At 36.4% G+C, this 20,479-nt stretch overlaps 2 protein-coding genes across 4 annotated transcripts in view; one reads left to right on the top strand and one right to left on the bottom strand.

Annotated features, from left to right (window-relative positions):
• Positions 1-5,516, top strand: part of POLR3G (RNA polymerase III subunit G) — a 97,041-nt gene extending 91,525 nt beyond the window's left edge. For all 3 annotated transcript variants that reach the window (XM_036070781.2, XM_036070777.2, XM_036070773.2), the window contains one exon: positions 3,123-5,516. In XM_036070781.2, coding sequence (XP_035926674.1) covers positions 3,123-3,209 — 87 coding nt within the window. In that variant the 3' untranslated portion in view covers positions 3,210-5,516. The remainder of the gene's footprint in view (positions 1-3,122) is intronic.
• An 81-nt stretch (positions 5,517-5,597) lies between these two features.
• Positions 5,598-20,030, bottom strand: LYSMD3 (LysM domain containing 3). The gene is made up of 3 exons (XM_036070771.2): positions 19,781-20,030; positions 15,741-16,003; positions 5,598-10,187 (listed from the first exon to the last, which is right to left on the bottom strand). The coding sequence occupies exons 2-3, from the start codon at positions 15,993-15,995 to the stop codon at positions 9,525-9,527; spliced, it is 918 nt and encodes a 305-aa protein (XP_035926664.1). The 5' UTR covers positions 15,996-16,003; positions 19,781-20,030; the 3' UTR covers positions 5,598-9,524.
• Between the last annotated feature and the right edge of the window lie 449 nt (positions 20,031-20,479).

The raw sequence follows: 20,479 nt of genomic DNA, 5'->3' as shown, positions 1-20,479 counted from the left end.
ACTTAAGGCAATTATGGCATCAACTATATGCCAGGACATAGGCAAATGTTGCTTTTCTTGGTTTTTGTGACACAACCCTTCTTGTTTTTCTCCTATTTCTGATAGCTTTTCATGGTCTCTTTTGAGTTCTCTTCTTTCTAATCTTTAAATGTCAGTGTTCTTCAGACTTCTTCCCTTGGATTTCCTTTTCTCTCTACAATCTCCCTGACTGCATCCCTATCCAAAATTTTAGTTGCCCTATAAATACCTATTACTCCTTATTTTTTTTTTCATTCACTGTATAGTAATTGTACACCACGCATATGCTTGGAATTGTGCTAGGCAAGGGGAGTATGAAGATAAGATACAGTTCTCTCATCCAGGATATTGGTGTAGTGGGGAAACACACAAGAGGGGAGACAGTTGCAATACACTGAATAATGCTATAGTGTAATATAGTACAGAATGCCATAGGGGTACGTAAGGGGGGCACCAAACTCCATTTTAGTGATGTGAAAGAAGATATCTCAAAGAAGACAATCTGAAGACTTAATCAGATCAAGATGAGCAATGGACTGGAGGGGACTTGCAGATAGAGGAAAGAGGGTGGAGACGGCTTGCACATGATGAGAGTGTAGCTTAATAGTGTAATTGACAAGTCAATATGGCTGAATCAGAGTGTAAGGGGGGGGTACGTGGAGAGATGAAGCTGAAGAGACAAATATATAGGGTCTTAAATACCAGGCTGAGCAATATTACTTTTTCCTGATTGCTGCGGGTAGCCTTTGAAGGGTTAAAGCAGTGGAGTAGTTTTAACATATTTGTATTTTAGAAAGCTCAGTTGCTTGGATTGGAAGGAACCATGGTTAAATCATGTTTGAAAGCTTGTTGCTATGAACCAGTGGTTCTCAGCCAGTGGTGATTTTGCCCTCCAAGTTATATTTGCTAATATCTGGAGACATTTTTGGTTGTCACAACTGGTCTTGGGGATTGTAGCGTGCTATTATCTTTGAGTGGGTAGTGGCCTGTTTTCTAGACAAGATTAGCTTTTGGAATGCTCTCTTTATAAAATCTGCTCGAGGTGAGCTCTGTTGAAATTACGATCACCCCTAATAAGAATAACAAACATCAGGATTCTAATAATTTCAGAATTCTGTGTGAGGCTTTAGCAGAGTACTAAACACAGTTTATATAAATACAGTAAAAAAAAAAAAAAAACAACTTTCCACTTTCGTAGAGAAAGGATACATGTTTTGAGTATGAGTCTGGGTGAGGGATGAAGAGGGGAACTCAGTCAAAGACTTTCTAGATTTAAAGTCATACTCTTGGCTCTTTTTAGCAATTAATTAATGAAAAAATCCTGTTAATTAACTTGACATATTGAGGATTTGATAAGCATTATTTTTGAAGAGTAAATGGAGCAAATTATCTAGGTAACACCTCTTTGTAAAATTAAAGAAACGCAGACTTTTTCTTCCTTCGGTCTTTTGAATATTGTAATTAAAGAAAAAACAAGTGAAAGCCAAGAACCATTTAAGCCATCAGTTTCAACAAGTTCTCACTTTGTACGTGTATCAAGATTATTAACATCACAAAATTACCTAAGGTGAATCACTGAATGTACTTGGAAGTGTTCGTGTCTAAAGCAAAGCATAAGTTGCAGATGCTTGATTTGGAATAGTGAAGTATCCCTTCCAACTCATTTATAAGGTGGTCTCATTTGAACTCTCACCCATGCACCCCTCCCCTGTACACTAGCCCTGAGGCTTCAGCCAGGCTTCCAGATGTTATTGGATTTCTTGGCACCAGAGAAACCAGGCCATCTTCCTGGCGATGCTATGGAAACTTACTGGATACAAAAACTTACAGTGTTAGGGAAGACAAAGTAAGGAAATCTATATCTGAACAATACAAGTTATCTTGCATTATTTATATAAATTTATATGTTAAAAAAAATCCCGCCATTAAGATACTAAAAAAGCTGATATCCAGGTGACCTTCTTTTGAGAATAGTCTCTACTTCTTACTCTATCGTAACTCCTGCTATAGAGAGTGGAGATGTAGAGATTAATTTTTTTATGGTGGATTTCAATGAAGTACAAAAATCTAGTGACAAGTAAAATAAATACCCATGAACTTATCACCCAGTTTTAACAATCATCAATTTATAGCCAATCTTTCAACCACTCATTTATTCACCCAATCCATTCCTATCCCCCCACTTCCATTTCCCATCCGCCTTGGATTATTATAAAGCAAACCCCAGGCATTGTATCATTTCATCCATAAATATTTCAGTATGTACTAAAAAATAAGGGCTCTTTAACATCACAATATTATTATTACACCTAACATAATGAAATATAATTCCTTAATATTAAATATTAAGCCAATATTCAGATATTTTTAATTGTCTCAAAATTTTATTGTTCATTCCAATCAAAATTCAAATACAGCCCATACACTGCAATTAGTTAATAACGTGCATAAATTCCTTTATTCCATATCCAAAATGGATTTTTGAATTTTTGATAGAAAGCACAGAAATATCAGGAATTATTTACATGGATAAATCTTCCCCAGTCTTGATAATTGAAATGTTCCCAGGAGCTTAATTCCTCTTAACCTCAAGGAGATTTGGTATCTTGAGGCCTGTTTTTTGACAGGAAGCAAAAATCCCTCTACTTCTGCTCAGTTACACATCGTGACTGAAAACCTCAGTTCTGGTGTAGTTTAATGAATGTTAATGTAAATTGGCTTTGTCTCTTGAGTGTCTGTACATTTGTTTGGAGTAAGTGTTTAGTGGTTTAGCTCACTAGACCATGTATCATCCTACTAAGGTGTAATGAATTCGATGGATCATTCTACTAAGGTGTCATGGACATTCCTTCATTTTCTCTTAACGAGTTGGTGCCTGAAAATAGTAGGAGGTGATGGCCTTGTGGAAAGCAGCACAGGTAGATGGGAATGAAAACCAATGTATTTTTTAATCAGATGAAATAGAGACTTTTCAAAAGCCTGCTATGTTTTCTTATTACTTGATATTTATACACTTAAAGGGACAGCCTAGATTATATTTTTTAATAATGATCTTACTACTCATTCATTTTAATGTTTACTGAGGAATATATCATTTCACTTAGGAAAATGACTACATTAATTCATACTTTGAAGATGGAGATGATTTTGGTGCAGATAGTGACGACAACATGGATGAAGCAACCTATTAGCTATGAAATTTCTCCCAAAATATCTTTATGATACCACTTCTGAACATTTGGACAGACTTGTTTTCTATTTCTGATAAGGAATATTATATTTTTGTTCCTGTTTTGTTGGACAAATACTTGCTGTCAAAATATTCAGAACCACTTTGAGTTTACATACTAGTTACCTTACCAATCAGTCTCTGATACTCTGACATTCCTTTTCAACACCCCTGTCATCTGTCTTACGTATTCAAGTGGATTTTTCTTGTATCATTTGGATTTCAGTGTGCCTAGAGTTTTTGCATTTTTTAATCTATGTATTCATACTTGAACAACTTACTCTTGTTGAACTCGATCTGTTGTAAAACTATTACTAGTCATTATAGTGGATTTCTGTAATCTGAAAGTTGATATAATAATACTGCACAAAGAGCACTTTAGAAACAAACTTGAAAATAATTTTATCTTTTACTTTCGCATGGTATGTTCTGTGCTGCATTATGAATGACTGCAAAAACCTACCTGAGCTCTTACAATTGCATATTTTATGAGATTGGAAGTTTTGTGATCAAAAACATCCAGGGAAAAATGCCCCATTCTGAACTGTATGAATTTCCCAGCTCACATCTCAGCCTGTACAAAAACCTGGGATGAATACTAAAAATACTTGAATTTGGAGCCAACTCAATACCACTTAACATATAATCATCTCACTGTAGTTAAGTTTGATGTCTTTGAATAGTTGGGCTTATGAAAAATTAGGTATCTAATTTTGTACTTTACAAAAGTGTAAAGAAAGTTCTAGTCATAAATCTCACTGCAGAATGCATGTGTACAAAATCTGTTTGGTGTAGTGGCTGTTGTTAAATTTCACAGGACTCATAGTTATCCAATTGATTTATATAACAATGCAGAATAAAACTCAGGTCATTTTAAAATTAAGATTAATCTTTTTTGTTTTGATTAAAAACTAGCTCCCATGCCGTTTTATATTTTGGCAGGGAAAATACCTAAAACCCCCAGGCTCCAAAGACACACAAATGCCAAAGATTTTCAAGGGAATTCGTATTGTATATTTTTAAATGATTTCTTAATATTCCCTACCAAAAAGAATAAAGATGATAATTTTTCCTTTTGGGGAAGATATTACCCATTACCTTCTAACCTTGAGAATCAAAGCCCTAGATTCTGTTTCTACCTTTACTATAGACTCAACCTTGAAAATGAGCTTGGTTAAGTTTTCTGTGCCTTAGTTTCTCCACCTGTAAACTATTTTCTATAAAAATTGCTTACACACCAAACAAAATTTGCCATGTGTATTCATTCATACCTTATAGAAATGATCACTTCTTAATTTAAATTTGGTTCTCACCCTCTAAAAAATGGTAACTTCGTAAGTGATTGAAAACAAAGTTTTGAAAAACAAGCATGTTTTCCTCACAAACTATATTATAACCTGATTTTCCCATCTTGTATTCTGGAGGGAAGGATTGGAGAAAATTTATGTCTTGTGCCATTTTGTAACATGACTTTCTCAGGAAAAACGTCACTTTCAATACCTCCTCAGATTATTCAAGGTGGGTGTGAAGACCATTGTTAGTTTAGTGTGTCAATCATATGTGAATTATTTGTTGAAATTAGCTTCTGGGAAATTTTAAACATTCTAAATGGAAAACAAAAAAAGTCCACGTTAAAACAGCAATCTACTGGACTTAAAGTAGAAACTCATATAAAGTTTCTAATTGTAATGGGCAAATAAAGTCACTTGGGATTGTTAAAACATTGATGTTTTATTCTCTCACCTCCTTAGTACCTTAGCCAAATACCATTTAATTTATAGAAATGTGATCTCAGTTCTATTTACTTGCTTAGATATAAATCTGCAGATAACCCTGTGAATTGGTCAGATGCACTGAAGATACAGATATTTTCCTAGCTTTCAATTTTGCCTCCAGTTTTAGTCCAGCAGATGGTAAGACAGCCCCTTTGGGCAGGGATTTGCTAGAGGAGGCCCCAGCCATCTGCCTTAAGTGCACTGTCTTCCCCCTTTGGAAGATCTTTTTATAAGTTTAAAGTAGACTAACTGTTGAGGACAGGGAGTATTTACAGGTTGCTTTACCAGCATGAATCTTGTCTTTCTGGCTTAAAATCTGAGAGACTGTGAAGTTAGTTATTCCATAAGAAAGTAAACTTTAATGCAGAGATAGCCTCCTGTATATAAAAAAGTACTTGGTGAAGTGTCTTTACAATTGCTATATTAACAGGCCAAACTGTTTTGTTGCTATATGCTTATTTTCCTGTCTACACATTAAATTCTTACAAAGCAAAGTTGTGTCCTTTTGTTTTATATAAACATGGTTTATTTTGAACCTACTTAAATGTTTGAGAAAACAGATTTGTTAATACAGATTTTACATAGTAAAATAACTTTATTTATTGAGCAAGTATGACAGTTACCAAATATTCTTCAATAAACCACCCATAAAAGAAAACTCTAGATGATTAAAGTCATGTTAACAAATTAAGAGATTTGGCAGACAGTGTAATATTAGTATGATCACTGGTATCGGGAACTGACTTATAGTGGATACAAGAGAATGCTAAGAAATTTGGAAGATCTTGTTAACCTTTCCATCCCCCCACATTCAAATGTACAGTGTCAATGGCTTTGCCTCCATATGCTTAAAGGCTCTGGAGTTAGTTAGTAAAAACTTATTATTAGGGGCGTCTGGGTGGCTCAGGTCATGATCCCGGAATCCTGGGATCAAGCCCCACATCAGGCTCCGTGCTCAGCGGGAAGCCTGCTTCTCCCTTTCCCTCTCCCCCTGCTTGTGTTTCCTCTCTCGCTGTATCTCTCTCTCTCTCAAATAAATAAATAAATAAAATCTTTAAAAAAAAATACAACTTATTAAAAAAATGAGTTTAAATACAATTTTAAGGAAAAAAAATTATATCACAATTCCTCCATTAAATAAATAAAAACTTCAAACAACTTTTTCAATTCTTTTTGCTACCAGTAATTTTGAAAAATATCCTTGAAGTGGAAAGGTGGTTTCATGATAAAATCTACATATAGAGCATTTTGCTAAATATGTGACCCACAACTTGCTAAGCAGCCATGGACCATGCCTTTTAAAGTCTTCTTCCCTGATATCGAAGAACATCCAAAGAACATCCATCTGAAATTTGTTTTCATTTATGTCCTATAAATAATCCAGTGGATTTTCTGTATAACAAGGGAGAAATATGAATTGGTAAACCTTTGGCAATTCTATCTACCTTACATAGTATCTCTACATCAAATAGTTTAAAAGAGGAAAAAGTTTTGCTTTTATTCAATTAAATTCACCAGCTTCCATTTTAGACTGAATAATAAAATAGAAACTTTATTACATTTTGCATCTTTTAAAATATGAAAAATAAGGGCAGAAAGTTTTAAAAACCAGTTTTACAGATGTACATGCTAACAATGTTCTACAATTCCATTTTGCCTTTGTATAAAATACATTATACAAAAGATTTATAGTATCTGCATACATAAAAAGAATTAAATAAAGCATTCAGATATTTCTATGATCTAACAGTGCAATATGCACATACTTAGAAGAAAAATACTGATTTCCTGAGCAACGTTGTTGTAATTCAAAATAAGAATGATACCGATCATAATGCACCATTTAAATACAGACTTCTAAAAACTCTACCCTGTAACGCTTTGACTGGATCCTTGCTTCATGATATTTCTGAAACATCCTTCATATTCCCAACTAGGTAATTTTAGAAATAGATACCTTAAAAAGAACTAATTAGTAAGTAGTGGTTCATTTAAAGAATTTTTGCTGAACAAGCGAGTTCAGAAAAAAGAAAAGCTTTAAAAAACACAAAGTCCTTTGGAAAAGTTCATTTAACATTAGTCTTCTTTCTAATTCTAATGTGGTCAGCAGACTATATAATCCATTTTACCCTATCTTTTGAAGAGATGAATCCCATAATTTTCTAGGAGTAGGATGGCAAAAACTTTAAATGGCATTCAATAGTTCAAAACAACCTTAACCATTTGTACCCATCGTTAAAAAAAATAATCTGCCCTAAAAATAGCAAATTTTTCACTTACAACTGCAAGTTTTTAAGTGAACCAAATGCAATGATTCACAATTGTTAGCATATATATAACATATATACCTTCTAATGTAAAGCATCCAAGTAAATTCAAATAAGGGTTTCAACATATTTAAAATGTACAATATCAAATAATAACTCAATATTATTAAGTTTTACAAAGTAATTATTTGCTACAAATTTTGATGTATATTAGTACTTTTTAAAAGGTAAAATTATTCTAGATCTATTAAATGCTTAGGAAAATTTTTTTTAAATGACCATTAAAGATTAGAATCTAAAATTCTATATATATGACATATATATAGAATTCAAATATATAGAAAAAGGAAACTGCCTGATTGTGTCATAAGGATATGTTATATTTCCTTTGCAAAAGAGGACACACTGCAAGACAAAAATGGTTTTTAATCAAATACATAGTACACTTCACTACTTTAAGTTACTTATTTTGGAAATCAGACCTATCACAATTTCAAAGTAGCACTAGCAAAAAGGAATCACTGACTAATTTCATCAATTTGATGTAAACAAAGTTCTTCATTCTACCCTAAAATAATCCAATCGTTTTCCTTCCCTAAAACTTGATTTTTCAGCAGGCATAATAAATACAATGTAAACTGACTAAGTTAACACTGAATGTAAATTAGAAAGATCATACCTTTTTTCCAACATGCCAAGGCACATTAAAACAATTTTTAGAATTCCAAACTAAAAGAGTTACTCAAAATATGATTTTGCTACAACTTCCATATTAACACTTTTCATTAATTGTCTAAGGTCCTCTGATACATGCAAGGGCTTTAATGTTTGACTCCTTTGTCCTGTTTCTTATACTTTGCTCCTGAAAGTATACATGAAACCTCATTTACCATATGTACTTATTCATCCCCCCCCTTTTTATTAAATCAATATTGGAGTTGGAAATACAAAATGACTGATCAAAACCTGAAACATTAAAAATTAGGAAATAATGCCCAGAAAATGAGGTGGTATTATATAACTTAAGGTACATACTTTATTATACACAAACAGGCAATCCAGACTCTACCAAATCTTTCTTCTAATGAATCATTTGGTTACATTTTTAAAACACATACTTGAAGAAATTAAATGATGGAAATCAGTATGCAAATGATGCTTATTTAGCCAGACTGTCTGATCCCCAGCAAATCTTAGGAAGTAGCACTATCAAGCCCTTTCGGCTGATCCACACACCTGTGGCTCTGTTCCCCAATCTGATGCTATTGTTCAGAGGGAAAAAAAGGTCTAAGTTGGACATTTTCTCTTTGAAAAATATAGGTTAACGGATCAATAAATAATTTGTCTGTTAGTGTTAATACAAAAGGTCTCTTGTACCTTTGCTTTTGCTTAATGAACCACTTTCTCCAACAGACCTGAGGCAGCCAAAAATCTGTTTTAACCCTATGAAGTTTTACTTGATAGTGAAGGTGGAGACGAATTTATATGGCCTAGGCCATATAAATTGGACCATCTGAAATAATCCTTAATTTTAATTCTAAAAATTGTATTAGCTTACATAAAGTATTATAAGGCATTAAATGTAATTAAGGCATGTTACTGCATGTAACACAGCAACAAATTATCACAGTATGTAAGGATTTATTTCCTAAATAATGCTAATTCATATAACACTTTTCATTCAAGAATTACAAAAGTGCTTTCAAATAACAGAGGCAAATATAATCACTTAAAAAACAGAAGCAGAGGCAGCGAGCTTTAAGAGACAAAGATTAATTTTAGGTCTTGACCTAATCCAGTGTTCTAGTGACCAAATGGCAACTTCCTAACCATAACACATTATTTTGGGGGCTTATAAATTTTATTTTGCTTAATATATTTAACAATAACCTTAAACCAAAAAATAATTACTTGAAAAATAAAATTTAAACATAACCAGGCTTGAGTAAGAAAAATGATGCATTTTCCAAGTTAAGAACTTCCTAGACCCATATTTAAATTCATTTTTGCTTTAAGCACTGATACAAGATATAGATTTACAACTCTCAATATCAACAACTAGCAACTGTAGGAATTTATACTCAATCTATTTGCAACTGGCTCCAAAAAGAAGGGTGAAAAACAAGAGCATCTTCAGTCTCCCTAACTTCTGCCTTTAAAGTGGTTATTGAATGTAACTGATTCACCACACTCCAGATACACATGATCATTAACACTGTAATTGTGAGCTAACTGCTATGTTTTGTGTTGACCAGCAGGTGACTGAGAATCTTGACGATATAGTTTATGATCATGTTGGCCAAAGGGTATTCCTTTAGTTGGACCAATTCCATTTTCCACTTCTCTCTGTTGTGATGGGGATGTCACTCCTGAATGCAAATGTGAAGAATCCATTGTTGAATGGTGACTAACATCCACTTTAGCTAAAATTTCATAATACAGCAAATAAAATACTGGCGTTATTATACCTACTATCAACATTATCACTACAGCTGTCCACCACCCTATTCCCCAGTCTGCTCCATAATAAGGATCCTTACGTTGAATGTTTTTGTTATCAGGTTCAAAACGTATTTGTTGTGCTGTTAAAGCAGATACCACCTCATTAAGGTTCTCTCTTTTGGTGTCTGTACATTTTACTATTTGTTCTATGTCTCGATCTACTTCTTTTAAAAAGTTATCAGCTGACTCAGTGGAAGAAAGAGAATCATTAGCTGGCAAAATTTCCTGTTGTTCTGGAACATACTGAACAGATGAAGGACGTGAAGCCTGTCTTCCTTTTGGAGGATAAAGTGTTTCAGTCAATGAACTAAACTTTTTAACTGGAATTTTGATAGACCTAAGGGCAAAAAAGTCTTGGTCGCTGATGAGATTGTTAACCCTCTTGATATCTGCTACCTGTTAAAAAAAAAAAAAAAAAAGCAACATTCAACTGAATTCTCCATCAAAACAGAGGTAATAGTCATTCATCCCAGTTACTTTTGGAAGGGAGAAAAAAAAGGTTGAGCTTAATTATTAGCAGTATAAGTTATCACACCCAGAGAGATTTTATTTTGTGGATGACAGTTCTACATCACTTTTTGATCTGCCAGTCTTGGGAAATCACTAATTACTTTTTACTATCACCCATGTATTATTAACACTAATGTTAGGTATTTAAGTAGATTCTGGGATCCTTTGATATTTCTCTTTGTACATCATGCACAAATATCACGCTTTCTGTTGTTTGTAAACAATTTGGGAAGAAGGAACGATTACAAATATTTATGTTCTTTCTTCCAGTCTGGCAATTAAAGTGTAGGCAAATGTCAACTTACCCAACTAAACCTACCGTATTTTATCAAAACTCAGATGCCATCAATTCTAAGATGTGCCATTATTTTACATATCATTAAGGGGGGAAAAAAAACCCAAAACACCAAATATTGAGAATACCACCACTCCAATTTCAAAGATGTTAAAATGTGTGAAAAAAAACATGCACCTTCGAATTGGTAACATAATTTATCTCCCTCATTTGCCTTCTGATGACATTTTTTCCGAACTTCTCAGTGTTCATGCATTGTTCAACTACCCCCAAGATCGGTCATTATTTATAAGTTTTCCCTATAGATTATACGGTCCTCAACCTGTCTGTATATCCTATCCATCTGCCACTGTCAAGAGGGAGAGCATGGGAGTGTTCCTCAGATTACCAATTATAATGATAAGCTCTCCCACCATCTTTAAGTGATCAGTCCCATTCTTGATTTCTATCAATACTTTAACCTAAGCCCTGATCATTTATCACCTGATTGATGTCAGAGAGGCAAAGTGAGTCTAAGGATAAAACTTTTCTGACTTGGTCAACTCAATGGATAATGATATCATTTCCTAAGATATGGAACACTCTGGAGGGAGAAAAGAAAATAAACACAGATTTTATACATGTTGACTTTGAGGTGACTGAAATATCTAAGTGGAAGCTATCCAATAGACAGTTAACAGGTATGTCTGAAATTTGGAAGAATGATCTCAGGTAGAACTATAGATTTGTGGATTACCAGCAAAAATCGTAATTGAAGTCAGAAGAGTAGACAGATTCTCTAAAAAAGGCTGGGAGAAAAAGGTGACATATGAAAGATCTCTGAGAAATGCCAACATTTGAGGGGTATATTGAATAAGAGAATCTACAAAAGAGATTAAGAAAGAGTGGCTAAGGGGCGCCTGGCTGGTTTAATCAGGAAAGTGAGTTCGAGCCCCATGTTGGGTATAGAGATTACTTTAAAATAAAATTAAAAAAGGAAAAAGAAAAAAAAAGAGTGGCCAAGAAAGCAGGATATGATGGGGTTAAAAGTATGGACTATCTGGGTTTGAAGGACAACTCTGACAATTTTCAAGCTATATGATTTGGGGCAAGTTATTTAACCTCTCTGCAATTCAATTTCCACATATGTAAAATTACAGTAGTCACACTACCTACCATATAGGATTTTGCAAAGATTAATAAATTAAAACACATGAACATTTAGAATAGCGATATACAGTGTGTTATAAAAGCTATAACATTTAATATTTTATATTTATATTTAATATATTTGGTATAATTAAATATTACTAGCAGAAAAATCAGAAAGATGCAAAATCAAGGAGATCAAACAAAGAGGGTTTTTAGGAGTGGTGAACTGATCAACTGCAGATTTCTGATCAAGTCCACTGAAGAATGAGAATTCCTGGAAAAATCAGTTCCCTGGAAGTGTATGTGTGGGAGGAGGATGGAGAGAGGGCTAAGGAGTAACTAGATGAGACAGTAAAGAAAAAGGGTGCTTTCAAGTTTTACAACCTCAAGACTGTTTTTTTTTCTTTTTTTTCTTTTTTAAAGATTTTTATTTATTTATTTGACAGAGAGAGAGAGTACAAGTAGGCAGAGAGGCAGGCAGAGGGAGAGGGAGAAGCAGGCTCCCTACTGAGCAGGGAGCCCGATGCGGGACTCAATCCCAGGACCCTGGGATCATGACCTGAGCCGAAGGCAGCTGCTTAACCGACTGAGCCACCCAGGCGCCCCAAGACTGTTTTTTTCTTAAGGCAAATGAAGAGTCATTGACAAACCCCAAAGTCTGACCCTATTCTCTTCAAATGTTCATTTGTTTGGTATTGTCTATTCTGACTAATAACTACTCCATACTCTTTCTGAACCAGGCTTCCAAGTTTTAGTAGTCTACCTCGGTTCTCACTCTGAATATCCCTATATTTTCTTTTATACTAACTTCCTTGGTTGCATTTGGGATTCCAACCTTGGACCTTCTGTCCTCTTGTCACTGTTTTATGACAGGCATATTTTTAATAATTTTTAAAACTAAGTATTTATAAGAAGAAAACAGCACTAAGTACTCGATTTTTAAAGTGATAAATCCTTTTGTAAGGATCATCCTTTTTGCTGGTTTAGCTCCTGGCAAAAGGGAGCACTGCTTAACTCCCTAACTCTATTCTATCAATTTTCCCTACTGTGGACAATGCCTTCTTTCCTCTAATGCTAAGCTAACTGCCCTTTCATCATTCTTCATTTTAAATGAGATATCAGCTGATACATCTTGTGAATACCCCCAAATGATTTTCTGTAAACTTCTCTAGCCTTACTACACATATTTTAGTCTAAACCCTGATCATCTTCACTTGAATTATTCCACTAACCTCTTTATTGGGTCCCCTCCAACTCACCAGCAGGTTTCCCTACCATTTTGCAGCACTCCTTAAAACCTTATAATGGTGTTCTTACTACATAGATCAAACTTCTCCTCAGTTATCTCAACATGCTTCTTCCCATTAGTCTATGCCACTCATTTGTGGAACACCTATTAAATTTCTTATGTTGTTCCCCTTATTTTCTCCTTCCACATCACTGTCGTATACCTTTCTCCTCATATACTCGTACAGTCATATACTTTTTCCTTTTCACCTCATTGGAAATATGACCTATTTTTAATCATTCAGATGGCATTTCAAATTTCTCTTTTTCTAAGACAATGTATCAGGTTCTTTAAGGAAAACCCATGTCTTTCTCTAACAAAGCTACTTGACCACACTCTTCTCTTGGACCTCCACCTTAATAATTTTAGCTTTCCCCCTAATTTTTAAATCTTGATTACTTTCTATCAACTTTCTAAAGCACATTCTGTAACTTATTTCTCTACTTTCTAAAGCACATTCTGTAACGTCTCTACCGACATGTATTCACATGGTTATTTACACACGTGGTTATTACACTATTATGACCTAATAATAGTGCTGCCATACTTGAACAAGTTGCAAAAAAAAAAAACCCCAAATCCAGCTCTTCTTACCTCATCAAGAAATGTGTTTCAATAAAATACTTAATTAAATTTTTAAATAAAAATTTGTCGTATCTGTTTTGATCAACTGAAGTGCAGTAATTATTCAGAGAGAAATAATACACAGAACTTCATGGTCACAGGAAATTTTTTAAAATTCAATTTAAATTTACACATATTTGTATAAATAAATTTATAAATATGTATGTTTCTATTGCAGAGAATTATAATAGGTAACCAATAAAAGGTTTTCAAGTACAAAAACATAAAAGACTGTGGGGGAGGATGAAAATATTAATCAAAGAGAAAAAGGAAAGATAAAAATTTCACACTCCTAAAAAAGCGCATATGGGGCACCTGGGTGGCTCAGTCAGTTGAACATCTGACTCTTGCTTTTGGCGCAGGTCATGATCTCATGGGTCATGAGATAGAGCCCCATGTCCGGCTTCAGGCTCTGGGCTCCATTCAGGGGCAAGGCTGAAGGTTCTCCCTGTAGCCTGCTCCACCGCCCCTCCCCCCACTTGTGTGCTCTAAAATAAATAAATAAATTTTTTTTTTTTTTTAGTGCATAGAAAGAGTATTCTAACAGTCATATTTTTAAATATCAATATTGACAACGTTCTGGGAATTATATCCTTTAAGTCATTAGGAAGTACTTAAGCTCACTTTAAAATGTGCAAGGAGATACACAATACATAACATTTCAAAATTCGATTGGGAGTATGAGAACAAAAAGTTTGAAAAAATGTTCTAACAGTTTCCAGATCAATGTGTTCACATGAAAAGATTCCATGCTAAGGAGGCAAGACGGACATAGTGATACAGATATAAAACGGGTTTAAACAGAGTTTAATATTATTAAAATAAAAAATATACCTTTCCTTCTATCTATCAATCCTACTTTTGGGAATCTATTCCACAGAAATAAAGGTACCACCATTTAAAGATATAGTTGTGATGATATTCACCACACAATTCAAAATGTGGGAGAAAATCCTGACTATGTGATAGGAGAACCGCTTAATAATTATGGCACATCCATACTATGCAATACTAGATAGCTATATAAAATGAGTTAGATCTGTAAGACAATGAGGGATGTCCATGATATACTAAGAAAATGAAAAAGGCAACTTGAAGCATAATAGGCATAGTATAAACAAATTTTTATTTTGTTTTTTTCATTTTTTTTTTAAAGATTTTATCTATTCATTTGAGAGAGAGAGAGAGAGAGCACAAGCAGGGGGAGAGGCAGAGGGAGAGGGAGAAGCAGACTCCCCTGCTGAGCAGGGAGCCCGATGCGGGGCTCAATCCTAGGATCTGGAGATCATGACCTGAGCTGAAGGCAGACGCTCAATCATCTGAGCCACCCAGAAGCCCCTAAACCAATTTTTAAAAACAAAATCACCAGGGGTGCCTGGGTGGCTCAGTCGGTTCTCCCTCTGCCTCCTGCCCCCTGCTCATGCTCTGTCTCTCTCTCAAATAAATAAATAAAATCTTTTAAAAAAGATAACAAAATCACCAACACCCCAAGTATTTTATATATAATATATATTTATGTATCATATGTATATTGTTTTTTTTAAAGATTTTATTTATTTGACAGAGAGAGAGAGCATGTGAGAGAGCACAGGCAGGGGGAGAGGCAGAGGGAGAGGGAGAAGCAGACTCCCCCGAGCAGGGCGCCCGTTGCAGGGTAGTCCCAATCCCAGGACTCTGAGATCATGACCAAAGCCAAAGGCAGATGCTTAACTGACTGAGCCCCCCAGGCACCCCATATGCACAGTGTTTTTATAAGCACCAAAAAGGTATGGAAAGAAACACACCAAAGTGTGTTATTTCAGTAAGCTGAGGCAGAGAAAAATTTTTCTTTATGTATTCCTATATTCTCTTACAACTTGAGTAAGGAGAAAGATAACACATTTGCGTCTTTTCAATACTAAAAACAGAATCATGGATTTAGAAATAAACAGAAATTCAAGTATTCACTTAAAAGTGTAAAAAGTTAACAGCTACCAACATAATACAGATTTCTATGGAAAGAAAAGGAAAAAGAAGATAAAAGAGCACAGAACTTATTTCAGTTTGTGCTAATGAACAAATTATTTTGGACAGCATTATGCAAAATCAAGTGAAAACTTACCGTACAACAGTACTGAAGGGCTATTGCATTTAAAGTATCTCCTTCCTGTATATCTTTTGTTAATACTATAATGTCATCAAGTCTATCTCTTGATGTACTTCTTCGGATTTTCTCTTTTCCTCTGGATCGAAGCTCATACACTTCAGCATCCTCCTCCAACACATCACTGTCTGTACAATTTCCAAACGCATGTACTTGACCACTTGAATGAACTCCTGGAAGAGGAAAACTACGATTCTGATGTCTCCCTGCCATGTCAAAATCTGAGGAGGAAAGAAGAAAACTTCGGAATGTACCTGATCCATTTACCTGAGTTACATGAATCTTATATTCAGGACACTTAAAAAAAAAAAAAGATTTTAGTTATTTAAAAATTTAGGTTAAAGTTTTACAGATGTTAAAGTACAATTAATGTATCTGGTGGCAGAGACAATGGGACAGGAGGAAGAGGAAATCCATTCTTATAGACCATATATCACAAAACGTGGGGGAGATAAACATTTTCACAAAAATAAATTGCTATTTTTTTTTAAGGTCAAAAAACTAAGCTCCACTTATTCTGAGTATATGAATAAAATTAGGAAATATTTTTGTATTATGTATTAAAAACCTGTGATTGTATATGTACAATTTATAGTTCTGATGGACTCAAAGTATATGTTTTATATGTACAAACACAACACTTTAATGAATCCAAATATTCTGGCTTGTTCTGCATTTTAAATGCATGTGGGATTAAAATATCGTTTGTACTACCTCTCTACCTCCCTGCATCACACTGACTTCATTATTTTTTTTTTACCTCAGTATTTATATTTAGTACAGTATGTGCCTTCTATGTAGGTCATAATTTTGCCCTCAACCAGGGATTCTTATTCCTTAGATGCTTTTCACCAACCTTTATCAAAGTCCTCATCCAACTCAATTTATGGTCCATAAAGACTTAAGAGATTTTAGGTCACTACATTCATTTCTACTTTAGAAAAGACACTCTAAGACTGAACACTTAAGTTAAAAGCATACATCAATGAATACTTTTTGTTTACTTGCTTATGCACTCTCCACTCACCTTCAAGTTGACCTGTTCTCATTAAAAACAAACAAAACAAAAACATATAAAAACTAATTCCACATTCCCAGTGCTAGCTTCATATTAATTGTTTACTAAGAAAGGATAGTAGATTGCTTTCAGTTATTGAGAAAGATGGAAAGAAGCAGACAAGTACTAAAAGGCATTTTGGAGATAAGACTTCATACTGTGACTTAGATATGAAGAGAGGTAGGAAGTTAAGGATCATGTCAAGATTTCTGATTTGCATCACTGAGTAAATGGTGATACCATTCTCTAAAATATGGAACACTGGAAGAAAAGCGGGGGGAGGGGTGCTGGACTATGATTATAAATTCCTCTAAGAGAGCCCCAAAGAACGTCAAATAGCCAAATGGGTTATATAGTCAAATTCAGAAAGGGTTAGAAATATAATTTCATGGCTCACGTGCATAGGTAGAAACAAACTGTGTTGGTATAGATGAGATTACCTAAAGAAAGTACAGAATAAGGGGCCAAGACTGAGCCTTGAAGAACTGCTACATTTGGTATCTGAGTGAAGGAAAATCAGCCTGCAAAGAAGCTAGAAAGAGATATACAGAAGAGGAAGAAACCATCAAAACACTGTGTAATGGAAGACAAGCCCAAATGGCATCTTTTTTTTTTAAGATTTTGTCAGAGAGAGAGCGCACAAGCAGGGGGAGCAGCAGGCAGAGGGAGAAGCAAGCTCTCCACTGAACAAGGAGCCCAATGCAGGACTCGATCCCAGGACCCTGGGATCATGACCTGAGCCGAAGGCAGTCTGCTCAACTGACTGAACCACCCACCCAGGCGTCCCTCAGCTGGTGTCTTAAAGAAGGACTTAGTTCAGTTGTAAATGCTACAAATACATTTACAACTGAAAAGAGTGAAAAAGAGAAAACAAACATAAACCCCCCAAAAGTCTGAATTTGTAATATGGATGACAACAGATTACGTTCTGCGTGTAGGCACATACGTATATAATTTATGGACTATTTCATATCATTGAATCCAACCCCTGAAAACCAGTTTCTGACCCTGCTCTACAGCAACACTTGCAATTCTTTAAAAACTCAAGGGTTTTTCTATTAGGATAACATAGATAACTAATAACTATATATTAAGCAGACTATTTCGCCCATCCCCACCCCCTACGGTGCTACTATTTATTACCATGAACTGTGATTCCTCAATTCACAGCCACCAAACTAAAGAAAGCTATTCACATTTTTCATCTCTAAAGATTTTATTTATTTGACAGAGAGAGAGAGATCACAAGTAGGCAGTCAGGCAGAGGGAGAGGGAGAAGCAGGCTCCCTGCTGAGCACGGAGCCCGATGCGGGGCTCGATTCTAGCACCCTGTGATCATGACCTGAGCCGAAGGCAGACGCTTAACCGACTGAACCACCCAGGGGCCCCTTCACATTTTTCATCTCTAAAGCAGTTTTGAAGTCCTGGTCACACCTATTCCTTCATGGAGTTCTAACCAAGTGACAACTCTAACAAGTTTAAAGGTTAATCTTGTTTTAATACCATAATAAATTAAAGATGCTTTATTTTTAATTCTCAAAAAGTTGAAAAAGTATCTCACCTTCACCTAAAATAGATAACAGTTTTATTTCCACTTACTTAACCAAGTCTTTTCTATCTTGTGTTTTTAGTGTAGGAAATGTCTGTGAATCCTGTGGAGTTGTGGGCAAAATTTTATACTTATGTACATTTTTCTGGGGGGGGGGTATTTGTTTTCCTGTTCTCAGAAGGGGTCCAGGTTTTAAAAAGTTAAGAACCACTTAATATACAGCAATTTACATGTGGCTATACTGACCCATTTAGACTTTTTTCCCTATTCTAATAATTTGTTCTTAGAATCCCAAACTGGCTTAGAACAGCTGAAATTCACTGAGCAATGCCCAAAGCCATTTCACATATTTATGTCAAACCTTCTCCATGGTACATTGCTAAATAATACTTAAAAGACTAGAACTTCATCTCACTATCTTTTCACTCTCCTGTGTAATGAAATGGAGGCAGAAGAATACCACAAGCTGGATATTGTTTTTGAATAATCAAGAATTGGTTGTGCCTCCAGTCAAAGTGGAAAGCTAGACTCAAGCAGATAATTATCTAAGCCAACCATACAGATTAGAAAGTACATTGTATTCAAGTCATCTGGCTCAATTTTCTTCAACCTATCTTAATTCTTAGAGTAGGAAAAAAGCATGAATCCCCTCTTAAGAAAACTGAAAAAAGCTTGCATGCTATCTAGATTACAAAGAGTCGCAAAAATTACCAATGGATACGTTGTTAAGGCGTTCATCAGCTCACTCTAATGATGACTGAAAACTGAAACTGAAAATGGTTTCCCAAACACCTTCATAATTTGTAGGAACAGTTTTGGGTGTTTCGCTTTGCCTTTCCTTAAGCAAGAGCAATGAAAGGGCCATAGGGCACAAGCTAGTTCGGCACTGAGACAGTCTCACAGGGACTGTATCCGCCAGGGCCAATTCAGTTTTTAAAAACTTAAATTCTCTCCCTCTCCATTCCACACACCTAGTTTTTTTCATTTCCCTGTTTACTCCCTGCAATGATCTCGGATTTTTATGTTACACCATCACATGGTGGACAGTGCTGACGAGAAGCCGTCAGCATTTATTCAACACAAACAGTAAGTTGTGGGGAAAACATAGTGCTTAGGTTGTAAATGCGTTGATCTGGGAATCTGGCAGGTAGGAGTCCTTCCTCTGAGGCTCAGTTTCCCCGAGACTGTAACGAGGGGCTTCAGTGGGCTTGGTCGCGAAGGTCTCCCCTGCCTCGGGGTCTCCCCCATGCAGGCCGGGATCCGAGCCCTGCCCGGCCGCCCCGGCTACACCTGCGGCCGAGGGCTCCCAGCCATCTCCAGCGAGGGCGCAGCTGGGGCCCGATCCCGCCGGCCCGGACGGGGACACCCCCCATCTCTCGCCGCCATCTTTACCTGTTCTGTTAGCAGCGGGGACGCAACAAGGAGCCGGCTGCCAGGTCCGCCGCCGCGGCTCCTGTCCCGGGCAAATTCATGACCAACCCTCCGTTTTTGGCAGCCCCCGACCTCTGCCGCCACCGCAGCCAACGTCTCCGCCTTCTGGGCCGTGCGCCGCCGCCACGTCCGCAAACCTGCCGTGCGTCATCGCGTCAAGTGGGCGGAGGTGGGAAGGAGAGGGGGAGGAGGAGGAGGGCGGAGGTGGGAAGGGGCGGGGAAGGAGGCAGAGGGCGGGGACGCGAGGTGGAGACCAGACCCGGGAGCTTCCCAACCACTGGCCCACTCCGGGCGCGCAGGCGCAGGGATGCCTCAGGGCCCGCTGGCGGGGGTCCGAGTTACAGCCCCGCCCCTGTCTCCTCCCCTTCTGCCCCACCCCTTCATCCACGGGGGAATAGCTCCGAGGACGAGGTCCGGGGTCTAACCCGCGCTCCAGAGCGCCTGGCGCGCTGAGCCTTTGTCCTTCGTCCACACAGTGCTGGCCGACTGTCTAGAAAATACGCGGCGGTGGGGGGTCGGGAGGAGGGAGGTTCTTTTTGACGGGGCTGTTGTACATTTCTTCTTGCTCTGCATCTGGAGGTTTCTGTAGGGTGGAGAAGGACGCCGGAAGCTCAGTGTTGACGTCCATGTTTTAGCAAATTATACTGTGCTTATTAGTTT

The sequence above is a fragment of the Halichoerus grypus genome, chromosome 2 (genome assembly GCF_964656455.1).
Source record: "Halichoerus grypus chromosome 2, mHalGry1.hap1.1, whole genome shotgun sequence".
In the NCBI taxonomy this organism is placed as follows: Eukaryota; Metazoa; Chordata; class Mammalia; order Carnivora; family Phocidae; genus Halichoerus; species Halichoerus grypus.
This window is presented reverse-complemented; position numbering and strand designations above follow the sequence as displayed.